This window comes from Littorina saxatilis, linkage group LG2 (assembly GCF_037325665.1).
Source record: "Littorina saxatilis isolate snail1 linkage group LG2, US_GU_Lsax_2.0, whole genome shotgun sequence".
Taxonomy (NCBI): Eukaryota; Metazoa; Mollusca; class Gastropoda; order Littorinimorpha; family Littorinidae; genus Littorina; species Littorina saxatilis.
The window spans coordinates 10,025,468-10,040,280 of NC_090246.1; the positions used below are offsets into that span (position 1 = coordinate 10,025,468).

Below are 14,813 nucleotides of genomic sequence, written 5' to 3' on the forward strand. Positions count from 1 at the left end.
AGCCCCCCCCCAACACACAGAGAGTGATGTCAGCCTTCCAGGGCTACGTGCAAAACAAAATGAACATTGTTGCGCACAAACAAGAAAGATGCACTGGCAGTGCCACTGCTGGTAGGGTCACTCAGAGTGCACATATTTGTAAGCTGCCAAAATGACTTTCTTTCTTTATTTGGTGTTTAACGTTGTTTTCAACCGTTCAAGGTTATATCGCGACGGGGAAAGGGGGGAGATGGGATAGAGCCACTTGTTAATTGTTTCTTGTTCACAAAAGCACTAATCAAAAAATTGCTCCAGGGGCTTGCAACGTAGTACAATATATGACCTTACTGGGAGAATGCAAGTTTCCAGTACAAAGGACTTAACATTTCTTACATACTGCTTGACTAAAATCTTTACAAACATTGACTATATTCTATACAAGAAACACTTAACAAGGGTAAAAGGAGAAACAGAATCCGTTAGTCGCCTCTTACGACATGCTGGGGAGCATCGGGTAAATTCTTCCCCCTAACCTGCGGGGTGGGGGGGGGGGGGGGGGGGGGGGCCTGCTTGCTTGAGTCATTTTTCTTGTCAACCTTGAGACTCAGTAGACTGTGGGCCAGGTGATCCTTCATATTCATAAAGCAACAAAAAAAACATCCACGCACTTCCTTCAGTACATACATGTACTTCACTCAGCTTCATCATATACAAAACTCAATGATGTTGATAAGATTTCATTTCCTTTAATTGGCAAATTTGCAGAAAATGGCCATGTACAGTTGCTGACAGTAGTCTTTGGTACATTAACTTGTATCCCTTTCTCCCAAGGAGAAAAAACGCGGCACATCTGCTGAAATGACAGTTATTGACTTTACAGTAATTTTAAAGAAGTTTTGGCGTTTAGATGAAAACATGGAACTTCATGAATTTTTCAAAATTCCTTTTCTCCATGTGCAGAACATCAATTATGTGTGTAAAACAATTAAATGTTGAGTCAAGGGTGTCACTTTAATCGACCCAAGACAATGTCCACCTCATCAATTATCAGTGAGTTTTCATCCACAAGGAAAACAACAATTAAATTTATGGTGATGCCTGAAGGTCAGGGGAAAGGACAGACAAATATTTAAGATCACTTCTACAGCAGTTGTGACTTAATATACGAATTGTTTTTTTCACCAACGTCGATATACTTTGCACTCTATGTCTTGATAAGCCCTGAGACATGGGCGTGGTTCAAAGCTAGAGTTTAACAAATGAAATCTCTCCCAACTCAAAGCATATATTAGAATAACTCCTTCCAGGAAGAGATTGTGTCGTAACTTCAACAGGTAATGTAATCATATCGTAGAGTGAGAACCATTGGTGATAGAGGGGGTAGGGTCAGGAAAACAAGCATCATTTTTCTTCTCTCCTTATTTCCTGACCTTCTTTCCAAATATTACATTAAAGGGATTTAATGGGCCAAACAAATGTCTCTAATTGCGCCAAGAGCTATCCAGTTTGGGTTGGAGGTTGTATTATATGTGTCAATTGTTATATTTTTGGTTTGTTTGTTTGTTTGTTTGCTTAACGCCCAGCCGACCACGAAGGGCCATATCAGGGCGGTGCTGCTTTGACATTTAACGTGCGCCACACACAAGACAGAAGTCGCAGCACAGGCTTCATGTCTCACCCAGTCACATTATTCTGACACCGGACCAACCAGTCCTAGCACTAACCCCATAATGCCAGACGCCGGGCGGAGCAGCCACTAGATTGCCAATTTTAAAGTCTTAGGTATGACCCGGCCGGGGTTCGAACCCACGACCTCCCGCTCACTGGGCGGACGCCTTACCACTAGGCCACCGTGTTGCGGTTTATATTTTTGGTATAAAGTACAAGTAACATAAATGTTCATATCCATCCATCCATCCAATTGGCTTCTCTATTTTGTTAAACGACTGAACGCACACACTTTGTAGACTTGGCTGCATTATGAAATACGAGTTTTGATTGGCCTCTAATTTCACATGGCTCAAAAAAGGGGAATCCAATTTTCAATTATGACATAATCAATTGCTTCACTAATTAAAACACCCCAATTTGGCTGGCTGCTTTGTGTAAGTAACCATTGGTTGTTGTTTTTTGTTTTTTAAATGGAACGTATTCTCCTTTTCTTTGAGGTGACAATTACTGTCTACAGAACACCCTGCAGCGTAATTACTGCAGGTCTACGCTGCAAAATGCCACATTTGGAGTCTTCCCCACCATTTTTTTGGTTATATATGTTACAGTTGAAATGAAACCCTGTGAAGTCCCAGGCCTGAAAGTGGCGAGTATTTTACTCGCCATGGCAAGTAGAAACATGTAAATGGCGAGTAGAAATGTAAATCTACTCGCCAACTGCGAGTGAAGTTGCTGAAACAAATGGTTGATTTGGCGAGTAAAAAAAATGTGCTCTCTGGCTAGTAAATTATGAGAAGCCTTATTTCGTGGACTTTCAGCGCTGGGTCCCTTTTAAATTACCCCTATTGCAAGACAGCTTTCCTGTTATGACACTAGTTTTCCAGATTGATCCCTTCTAATATCTGATTGTCTCCCTTCTAATACCTGACTGTCTCAGAGTTTTTGAGGTCTTAAAATAAAATAAAATAAAAGAAATACAAAAATTAAACAAGAAGGGCAAAGCCCATACGACTCACATGCTTGACCTTGACCTTTACATAGCAATGACATCATACACTAAGAACTGCTTTACACATTTTTCCTACCAAAATACATGTGACCTTGACCCAAGGTCAAGGTCATCCAAGGTCATGCAACACAAAGCTGTTAATTCAAGACATAGGAAGTACAATGGTGCTTATTGGCTCTTTCTACCATGAGATATGGTCACTTTTAGTGGTTCACTACCTTATTTTGGTCACATTTCATAAGGGTCAAAGTGACCTTGACCTTGATCATATGTGACCAAATGTGTCTCATGATGAAAGCATAACATGTGCCCCACATAATGTTTAAGTTTGAAACAGTTATCTTCCATAGTTCAGGGTCAAGGTCACTTCAAAATATGTATACAATCCAACTTTGAAAAGCTCCTGTGACCTTGACCTTGAAGCAAGGTAAACCAAACTGGTATCAAAAGATGGGGCTTACTTTGCCCTATATATCATATATAGGTGAGGTATTGAATCTCAAAAACTTCAGAGAAAATGTGAAAAATGTGAAAAATAGCTTTTTTTTAGACAACATTTATGGCCCCTACGACCTTGACCTTGAAGCAAGGTCAAGATGCTATGTATGTTTTTTGGGGCCTTGTCATCATACACCATCTTGCCAAATTTGGTACTGATAGACTGAATAGTGTCCAAGAAATATCCAACGTTAAAGTTTTCCGGACGGACGGACGGACGGACGGACGACTCGGGTGAGTACATAGACTCACTTTTGCTTCGCATGTGAGTCAATAAAAAGGGGGGGGGGGGGCAGCTGCTGTTACAAAACTTATCTGCTTAGTACTTTTTCAGTTGTTCAGCTTGCAGAAGATAAGTGCTATTTCGCTTACGGTGTATAACATTATGTATTGATTGGACATTGGATTTCCCTTCTTTGAGGCCTACAAAACTTCATATTTGGGCGTTTCAAGTTGACCGAAACTTTAAAGGAACTACAAAACACACGTCATGTGTTAGATTGCATGTGTGTGTGCTGTTCAATGTCAAAACAACAACAAAGTCAGTACACGACGTGTGTTTTGTAGTTCCTATGAAGTTTCGGTCAACCTGAAACGTATACATGTGTTTGATTGCAATTGTGTGTGTGTGCTCGTTCAATCGTCAAAACAACAACAAAGCATAGTACCTGAAAGGAATTCGATCGATACATAAATGTTATTTGCGTTTTTGACCAAAATATGACATTTTACACAGATCTCGACAGTCATTGTTCACCTCAACCGCTAACGCGGTCTCGGAGAACAATGACTGTCTCGATCTGTGTAAAATGCCATATTTTGGTCAAAAACGCAAATAACGTATAGTATCTTGTCTTGTACCTAAATGGAAGCCCCAGTTTTAAATTACCCCTATTTTAAGACACTGCTTTCCTTTTATGCCACTGGTTTTCCAGATTGATCCCTTCCAATACCTGATTTTCACAGTTTTTGAGGTCTTACAATTTTTTTTAAATAAATAAAAGACAACACACACAAAGGGGGGGGGTGGGTCCACGGTTACTATACTTATCTGCTTAATACTTTTTCAGATGTTCTTCAGATTGCAGAAAATAAGTGCTATTTTGCTTAAATCAAGGTGTATAATATTGTACCATGACACCATAAAGGAACAATTTGCATCATATTCTGTATTCATGAATACTCTAAAAAAATCCTAAACTCTGAATGAACTTTTAAACTGCTTGCACAACAAAGCAGATGTGAACCATACTCTTGAAGGATAACAGCAGAACTGTGACACATTAGGCAAGACTCAGTTGAGATAAAAGTCAGTGGCTTGGGTGTGTTAAAGTATTATAAGCATGGGGCGGAATTAAAGGCAGTACATTCCTTCTGGTGTAAGCAATCATCTATGCATTACCACAGTTATTGACAAGCTTTTACATCCATTGGCTAACATCATCCTTCCACTTGGACAAATACCAAAAATCTACAGCCTGGCAGCTTTCTGTGCAGTGGAATTTTTTTTTAATTTTAAATGTTGCCAGTGACACCTATATATATATATGGAATGTAAATTTGCTAAAGTAATTCAACACAAAATTTCAACTGCACGGGAGGCAGCCAGGCTGTGAATGTTTGGTTGGCTTAATCCTTCTCGCTCCTGGAAGAATGGACCTCTGCAAATGTCCTCCACGTCCTCCAGTCTCCAGCCGGTTTTTGACCATGCACCTCACACGTGTGACTGGTGGCTTTTAAATTATCAAGCAGACTGCCCCTGAAGGGGTCCCTAATTATGTCATGTAATTCAAAACCTGGACAGATCTGTGGTGGTTTACATGGCTGTTTACACGATAAAAAAAATGTGACCTTTTAAAAAAGTAATGACGGCTTTTAGAGGACTAACTACAGAGATCCGTGCTCTTCGCGCTTTACCTACTAACTATGAATAAAAAAAAAACACCACATAAACATTGAATGCACATAAATCCTAACATACTACAGAGGAACCCCCCTATTCAGACCTCCCAAAATCTGAGAAAATCAGGCCTTGTGTTGGGGGGTGTTAACACTTTCTACCCCACCTATGTTGACCAAGTTTTTTTTTTAGCTAAGACCAGCTGTACGTGCTGCAGCAGGTCACTCAGAATTGTAGTAACTGTGTAGTAACTGTGTATCAACACATTGGGATGCAGGCGTTAGATCGACGTTAAAGGAAGCGACTGAAGTGACTGTGTACGGATATATATCCGTACCAGGTCAAATATAGCCATACAAATATAGCCGTATGAGTCACAATGAGTTAAAATGGGGGTTCCTGAACTGAGTGAATGAACTTTTAATCTCCTTGCACAACAAAAGCAGACACAGACCATATGCCTTATTCATGGTACGTGTAATTAAGGGAAGAACTCTTTGTCTTGAAGACCTTTCTTAAGACAAAACAAAAAACAGCCTCCGGTGTACAGCAGCCTTCATCAGGGCCTCCGGAGTTGCTGTCTGAGCGAACGACGAAGAAGAAGAAGAAGACAAAACTAAAATACTTTTCCTTGAGGTTGGGTATGTGGGATTTTTGGGCCTGGGGCGGAGTGAAAAGAATTGCAACACTAATGAAAGGGGTAAGTAGCTAAGTGGCAACTGTCAAGTCCTATACTCCTGTTTTAATGCCTGTGTCAACTAATGTCACTTATTATAATGCTCAGCTCGAGACTGCTTTCTTTCTTTCTTTCTTTCTTTGGTGTTTAACGTCGTTTTCAACCACGAAGGTTATATCGCGACGAGGGAAAGGGGGGAGATGGGATAGGAGAAAGGGGGGAGATGGGATAGAGCCACTTGGTAAGTGTTTCTTGTTCACAAAAGCACTAATCAAAAAATTGCTCCATTGGGGCTTGCAACGTAGTACAATATATGACCTTACTGGGAGAATGCAAGTTTCCAGTACAAAGGACTTAACATTTCTTACATACTGCTTGACTAAAATCGAGACTGCTGGCCTCCAAGTGAACTCACAGGTTCACAAGGCACTATGTCTTGTTTGCATCAACCAGACGCACACATGCACGGCACATGCACACACATATATCTACTATAAAGGCCTTATATCCACTATCGGCACATGCACACACATACATCTACTATAAAGGCCTTATATCCACTATCGGCACATGCACACACATATATCTACTATAAAGGCCTTATATCCACTATCGGCACATGCACACACATATATCTACTATAAAGGCCTTATATCCACTATCGGCACATGCACACACATATATCTACTATAAAGGCCTTATATCCACTATCGGCACATGCACACACATACATCTACTATAAAAAACGCTCGCGCTGGACCCGAGTACTCTTCAGACTGGCTCGCTCAATAAATATAAATGTTTGGAATGTCTGTGGTGTGAATGTTGGTTTATCCTACATACGTGAGAGAGACACCCGTGAGATAATAATCGTTCAAATCACACGTGTGTATATCATGTAAATGAGGTCATGTCAAGCAAGTCTGGCAGGGACCTGTTTTTCCACTGCTTATGATGCCAAAGTCACCGAGACAAACGTCATTATAGAAACACAAATTGCGCTCGCTAATTACCCTCGATGAATCTTTAGAACTAACACGTCACGCCACACTTTCAGAGTGACGTTTCTTTGCTTTGACGTAATAGATTGCACGAGGCTTTAGAAGAGATCGAGGTTCTAAAACAAGCGTCTTCAATTTAGCTGCCTCGAATGCAGGACATTTTCAGTAAAATACACGTAAGTACAGTATGTAGGATAAACAGAATACTACATGGCTTGCTGTTCCGTACCAGATTTACACTCGTTGCTTTTTCAAATAGTGAACAGCTCGCTTTCGCTCGCAGTTCAATATTTAAACAAGAAGAGCAAACGCTCGATCGAGTCACTTTCGCAGTTCTGAATATTATATGAGGCATCAGATGGACAGGAAGAAATTGCTATTCACAACACAATGAGTCACGTTCACATAAAATTTGAGCCCGGTCACTTTTATAGTTTCCGAGAAAAGCCCAACGTTAAGTTGTGTGTTGCCGAACAGAAAAGGCTAGTTATCTCCCTTGTTTTTCTGATAACGTTCGTAAAAGGCTACAGATGTAAATACTTTGATGTAAAGAATAATCCTACAAAGTTTCAATCACATCCGATGAACTTTGTCAAAGATATAAAATGTCTAATTTTTTCTTTGACGCTGACCTGTGACCTTGAAAAAGGTCAAAGGTCAACGAAACCATCGTTAAAGTGTAGAGGTCATTGGAGGTCACGACTAAACAAAATATGAGCCCGATCGCTTTGATAGTTTCCGAGAAAAGTCCAACGTTAAGGTGGTGTCTACGGACGGCCGGCCGGACGGCCGGCCGGACAGACTAACACTGACCGATTACATAGTCACTTTTTCTCAAGTGACTCAAAAAACAACTCGTGTAAATCTGGTACGACACAGCAAGCCATGTAGTATTCTCTATTTCTGACCAGAAATGCAGATCTATCTCTGGCCGATTCATAGATTCAACCTACAAACTGCGACCTCATCTGTGATCAGATATGTTTCGACAAGCATTAAACGGATGAAATTAACCACATGCAGTTTATTCTTCAGAAAAATGCACACAAAAAATGGGTTGGGTTCGGTGATTTGTACATAAACGTCTTCCTCGCGATAGATTCGCTTATTATTTTGTCTTATGAAGCCGTCATCAACACGAACACAATGATTGCAGAAGCAAACTCTGTACCTACACAACCGAGACACAAGACTGATTATTTCACAGCTGCAATGAGAATAGAGAACAAAGACGTTTTGGGTAAGCTTGTAACTCACGTCAGGTCTTCACTGACAAGCTAGGAACAGACGGAAAATTCCGAACAAAAGTAAATGACGTCAAAGTCTCTTTCGCTTTGCGTGTAACTTTGTCATGACGTATTTTTGTGTGACGCGTTCGGCTGTTCTATCAGGTCAATGGCTGCGTGTTGCCCCGCCGGTGTGAACTCCTCCCACGGCCAAGTCGTTTTTGTGGTTTATTTCGCATTTAGGTCCCAGGTAACATTATGAAGTTTTAATACGATCAATCGGACCTATTATCAAGTTAGTGTATCAACTTTTGAACGAACTGCGCCCAGTAGTTTCCCAGCAATAAGCTGTTAAGTGGAGAAAGACACACAGACACACAGACACACAATTAAAGTCTGCTGAGCCCTTGTATTGGCGTACTCGGGGATAAAGGCCTTATATCCACTATCAGGAAAAATATCATTAGAAGTGCAACATTCAATTAAACAAAGAAACAAGTGAAATAGGTAGGGATAGAAACACGGAGATCGAGAGAGAAAGAGGGATTCAATTGAATAGATTTGTTTAAGGCATCAAAACCATATATATACAAGGTCTGTCCAGGAGTTTTACCTGTGATAAGAACAAGTTCTGCTTGGACAACGCTCTACAACAACAAATCTGGTAGCTTTCTGTGCACAGTCAGGAACATTTGCTAAATTATTTTTGTAACTGACACACGTGTCAATCTGCAAAATCAATTCAGCAAGGATCCCGACCCTGCACAGAAAGTATGCAGCCAGGCTGTTTTCAATTAGTTTGTGTGCATCCCAGTGTAAGGATGCTCTCATCTTATCCCAGGTAAAAGCCTGTACAGATCGACGTTGATCTACAAAATGGACTCCATGAGAAAGGTAGGTACAATGTACCTTTTAACCCCCCAAAAAATCATTAAACAAAGTTTCCAACATAAATGTCCCACCTTTCGGACACGGACATATACTTTCAACTCTGTAAACTATGGCTGCATACCACAGAGTGGCTTGAACATTTCTACCACGCAAACTTAAGTAATTTATGGCACGAGCTTGTCCCCTGCCTGCCCCTAAGCCAAGTCCCGGAACTCCCTACTTGAACAAGATAAAAGTAATTATATCACATGCATCATATGTGCACTGTTGAGTGCATATTTTTTTCACAGGAACAAAGTGGGCCAGAAAACGCAGTGAGAGAGAGAGAGATCGAGAGAAAGAGAGAGAACGAACGAACAAACAAACTTTATTACTCAAGGATGGAGATTTTAGGCTGTGTATGCACATAAGAGAGAGAGAGAGAGAGAGAGAGAGAGAGAGAGAGAGAGAGAGAGAGAGAGAGAGAGAGAGAAGGAAGGAGGGATGGAGAGAGAAAGGGAGAGAGGGATGGAGAGAGAAAGGGAGAGAGGGAGGGAGAGAGAGAAAGGGAGAGAGGGAGGGAGAGTGAGAAAGAGAGACTGGAAGAGAGTGGAAGAGGGGGCAGTGAAAGATACAGAGAGATGGTAGGTGAGTCTGAGAGAAAAAAAGGGAGAAGAGGGAGGAAGGGAATATTATAATCTCGAACAAGAAATTCCTTTGTGGTGTGAATCACAACAATAAAAACCATACATCACAAAATGAGAAAATCTGAAAACATGTAAATTCAGTATATCCGACTATACCCGACAGAAAAACAGAGGGTTCTTTCTTTCTTTATTTGGTGTTTAACGTCGTTTTCAACCACGAAGGTTATATCGCGACGGAAAACAGAGGGTGGGAAAGTGAGAAAGAGAGTGAAAGGGAGTGGAACTGGAAGAGGGAGCAGAGAGAGGATTGATGGGAGAGGGCGAGTCTGAGGGAGAAAAATAGAGTGAGAGAGAGAGAGAGAGAGAGAAAGAGAGAGAGAGAGAGAGAGAGAGAGAGAGAGAGAGAGAGAGAGAGAGAGAGAGAGAGAGAGAGAGAGAGAGAATTGAATTGAATTGAACTTTATTTATCGAGGGTAAGTAATGTAAACATGCTTTTTTTTCATCCAGCACTCGCCCATTGAGGGTAACTCGATTAATAACAAGAAGAAATAGAAATTAGGTTAATTACAATACAAATTACATAGAGAGAAAGAGAGAGGAAGAGAGAGGAAGAGAGGCAGGCAGAGAAAGAAACAGAGAGAGTGAGAGAGATATTATCTCAAACAGAACCTACCTAACCTCACTTTCACAGGGGTAAAAATTAAGTGGACGTCTGCATTACTGCACATAAACTCTGGAAAATTGGTGACTGTCAAAGCTACTGCAGAAACTTTGCCAAAGACAAAAAATCCTAGCAACCTCACTGATAAATTGTCAGTGGTTTTCCCATTTCCTTCTTAACATCTCAAATTCCATTTTTAAGGTTGCCATCCTGTTCTCTGTGTAGCCAGTCTATGCACCTCCAAGTTCAATCAATCGTTAACCTTTCTTTAAGGCCCAACAAAAAAATAGGTCTGTTTACGGTAACCCGACCGACCCTATTTTTTTCGCGCGACCCTAGACTTTTTTTTGGCATTTGGGAAAAAAAAAAAAAAAAAAAAAAAAAAAAAAAAAAAAATTCTTTTTGGTTTTTTTTGCAAAATAACCTAAAAATATGGTTTTTTGGAAAAAATTTAAAAAAAAATTTAAAAAAAAATCCCGACCTACCGACCCTATTTTTTTGGCCTATGTTACCGTAAACAGACCTTTTTTTTTTTGGCCTAATCTGTTTCACTCAGCTAGCTCCATGCAGAAGAATTCGCGACATTTTATGCAGGGGAGTTCAGTGATTTCAACCTTGCATTTATAACAATGCTTTCACACTGTTATGAGGAATTGGCTTGTAAATGGGGACATGTTTTCATGTCTGAAGAAAGAAAGAACTAGATAAAGAGATTTTAATTACGATTGCAGGCTTTAACAAGAAGAGCAAACGCTCGATCGAGTCACTTTCGCAGTTCTGAATATTATATGAGGCATCAGATGGACAGGAAGAAATTGCTATTCACAACACAATGCATACCTGAAGCATACCTGTGACCTTGAAAAAGGTCAAAGGTCACCAAAGCAGACGTCAAAGTGTAGAGGTCACTGGGAGTCACGTTCACATAAAATTTGAGCCCGGTCACTTTTATAGTTTCCGAGAAAAGCCCAACGTTAAGTTGTGTGTTGCCGAACAGAAAAGGCTAGTTATCTCCCTTGTTTTTCTGATAACGTTCGTAAAAGGCTACAGATGTAAATACTTTGATGTAAAGAATAATCCTACAAAGTTTCAATCACATCCGATGAACTTTGTCAAAGATATAAAATGTCTAATTTTTCCTTTGACGCTGACCTGTGACCTTGAAAAAGGTCAAAGGTCAACGAAACCATCGTCAAAGTGTAGAGGTCATTGGAGGTCACGACTAAACAAAATATGAGCCCGATCGCTTTGATAGTTTCCGAGAAAAGTCCAACGTTAAGGTGGTGTCTACGGACGGCCGGCCGGACGGCCGGCCGGACAGACTAACACTGACCGATTACATAGAGTCACATTTTCTCAAGTGACTCAAAAATTAAATACATGACATTTTAAATGTAATACGTGTCTGAAGAAGATAATCTGTCATGTACTTACCCAACATAGTTTCTCCTCATCTGCAAAGTCTGTCGGTAGGAGAGGCTTTTCTCCGGCATTACTACTAACACTTGCTTCGGCCTGGGAAAATCCCCGCTCAATGTTCTTGTGACGGCAGATTGCACCTCTGTGTCTATGCACAGTTGGCGCACACAACCACCACTCAGTATTTACTGTCTGTTTCCTTTATGAAATAAAGCCGCCATTCTGTTTATAACTGAATGTCAAGGTGTTGGGGTGTTGGGTTCTAATGTTCAGGTAAAAGTGTCCCCTCTTTGCAGTTTTTGAGTAGAAGTAGCGATGTGTATTAGCGATTCATCTCACCTGAAAAACAAATCAGCACATACACATTAGCAGGGATGCCGTTTAGCATCAATTGGCAGTCAGTGAAACACCATACCTTAATTCTTTCAAACTGCCAGAAACATTGCCGTCATTTTGGCAGATCTGCAACAGTCCACACAGATAAGACAGAAATAAACTACAGTACTGTACCTATTATAGCAGTCTGCATTTACCCAGTGGGAAAAAATGTTTGGTCAAACCCAGCGCCTCAAAACTATTGGACGGTCGACCAATAGTCGACGGTTACAAACTATCTTGGAAGCGCCCATGAGTATAATGAGCAAACGCCCACTCCCTACTTTGGCTCAGATGGGGTCTCAAGTGTCGACCAAAAGAGTGGGATTCTCTGTAGGTGGAATCCCTGTAGGGGGATTCCCTGTATACAGGGAATCCCACAGGGTGGAGTTCTTCAATAAAACTTGCAAACCATACTCGAATTTCTAAGAAGTATTAAAAAAGATCGAGAAACATCAAATTCGACCGATGTCGCTAAGCATCACGTGACTTTCAGCGATATTAACGAAACGCTACAGGAACTACACCCTGTGGTATTCCCTGTATTCAGGAACTCCACCTACAGGAACTCCACCCACAGGGAATCCCACTCTTTTGGTCGACATAGACCCCATCAGCCCTACTTTGGGTCAAAAACTGTGTATAACTATAAGGTTATGTTATACCATACCATGAAAACGATCCGAGGGCCTAGCTCTTTTCTCAGATATATATATATATATATTATAATTTATAATATATATAACGTCAAGCTCATAAGAAGATTACCAAACTCAGTGTCAGGCATTTGTGAAGTGAGACTACAGGGGAATTAAGCTACTGGAAGGGCATATATATGTTAAGTGTTAGAGAGTACAAATCAGACTATCAGAAACCATTGCCAAGGTAACGTAAGCAAAACTGCCGATATTGTTTTTTGAGTCAACACTTTTGCTACAGGAAGTTCCGAAAACTTGTTTGGAAACTGCGAAGGTATATATAGCTCTTTATCTCATATTTATCCGGTGGTAACACTAACATCTCAAGATAGGGATTTTGCAACTTATAACTAAAATTAAGTAGAAGTGCATTCCCAAGGCCCTGCATACCCCCCGCGAAAGACAAATCGTCTCTTTCTCCCTCTCACACACAAACACATGCGCACACAAACACACACACACAAACATCCACACAACTTCGCACACATACAGTACACACACACGCGCGCGCATGCACGTGAAAAAACACGTACACACATACACTAACTTGCACACTCATCATCCATGCACACAAAGCACACGCTCAGATGCACATAGTCAGAGAGACACCCACACATCCTTCCACACACCCACATACACACACACACACATTATACATACATGCACACTCTCTCTTTGTGCCTCTCTCCCTTACACACACCCCACACACACACAAACACACAACACACACACTCAGATATAAAGGTTACACTCTCTCTTGTTCTCTCTCTCTTTTTCTCTTTCACGCATGTACACATACTCGCGTGTGCACGCACGCATGCATGCATGCACACACACACACACACACACACACACAAAACAAAAAACACATACACACACACACTAACTTGCACACACATCATCCATGCATGCAAAGCACACACTCACCTGCACACAGTCAGAGAGACACCTACACACACACACGCACGCTCTCTCTTTTTTCCTCTCTTCCTTATACACACACACACACACACTTGTGCACTTAAACATGCACACATATACGCGCCATGTACGCGAGAAAAAGGCCCGAGAGAGGCAATGACGTCACAATGCATTGACGTAAAAATCGTGACGTCGTCTACTTGCGTGATCATGATTCCTGTACTGTAGTCTCGGAAATTCTACCCCATCAAAGCGGCCCCCGGTGGCGTTTGATCAAAAATAAAAGAATTGGTTGACATCCACCGTATTTTAGTTAGCATGTTCCCAATTTTTCATGAACTTCCGTCCCCAACTGTTGCCTGAGTTAGGGCACAACGAATCCTTCTTTATCATGTATTATATCGGCATGAAAATTTCTCAAGTCGCTCTCAGAATGCGTTCGTGGGATACCTCCAGCTTCGCTGGGATTAGATAGGCAGAAACCAAATAATTTTGTTTGCGTTTTTTTCTCAAAACATTAAAAAATGACATAGGCAATTATATTATGAGTGTGACGATATATATTGATTGGAATACAAACGGTCTTTCCTGTGTCTTGTTTCGGACCATTAACTGATTAAGCTTCATGTATAAGGAAAGCAGAGGCCCTGGGATTGGGAAATAATAATTTCAAATCATAATAATTACAACATGTTGAATGGACAGAAGTGACAGGTTGACAATTTAATGGATTTATAAGACCAAGAAATATTTCGATAATTATGCAAAACATGCCATGGATTTATTTTTAATCTTGACCGAATTTTGTTCAAGTTTCTTGGCCAAGGAATAACAAAGCGTCACTTGTCCCTGACCTTGTCTTTCTCTCTCAGTCTCATTCTCAGAATAGATACCATTACAAGTACTACAACTAAACCCCGAATTTGTTCCACTTCCAATGGTGCTCACCATGACAAATGCGCGGATTTGGGATGCTGATCCTTCGCCCCAAAGCAACAAATGCAAAACAAACACACTGTCACATGAACTGATGAAGAAAAAAAACGACGTTACATAAAGCATTGAAGCAGACGGCACAACAAGTTTCATAATCCAGTTATCTCCCATGGCAGTCTCAAAACAAGACACGCACGTACACACACAAAACAGACGATTCAAGAGCACGTGAAATACAGATAAGAAATCCTGGTGGTTATTTGAAATAATACACATAAGGGCCAACTTACTTGTCCCTGAAGATCATTCATACAGTCGTGATCGTG

The 14,813-nt window shown here is 40.8% G+C and overlaps 1 protein-coding gene across 2 annotated transcripts in view; it reads right to left on the reverse strand.

Annotated features, from left to right (window-relative positions):
* The window catches only part of LOC138958172 (5-phosphohydroxy-L-lysine phospho-lyase-like), a 34,578-nt gene that overhangs the window by 19,681 nt on the left and 84 nt on the right, over nt 1-14,813 (reverse strand). Inside the window, exons 1-2 of one of the 2 annotated variants that reach the window (XM_070329254.1) lie at nt 14,778-14,813; nt 11,573-11,896 (exon numbers count right to left, since the gene is read on the reverse strand). The exon at nt 14,778-14,813 is cut by the window's right edge and continues 84 nt beyond it. In XM_070329254.1, the coding sequence (XP_070185355.1) occupies nt 11,573-11,631 (59 nt within the window). In that variant the 5' untranslated portion in view covers nt 11,632-11,896; nt 14,778-14,813. Of the gene's footprint in view, nt 1-11,572; nt 11,897-14,499; nt 14,624-14,777 lie in introns of those variants that run through there. The other variant, XM_070329255.1, reaches the window with a different exon arrangement.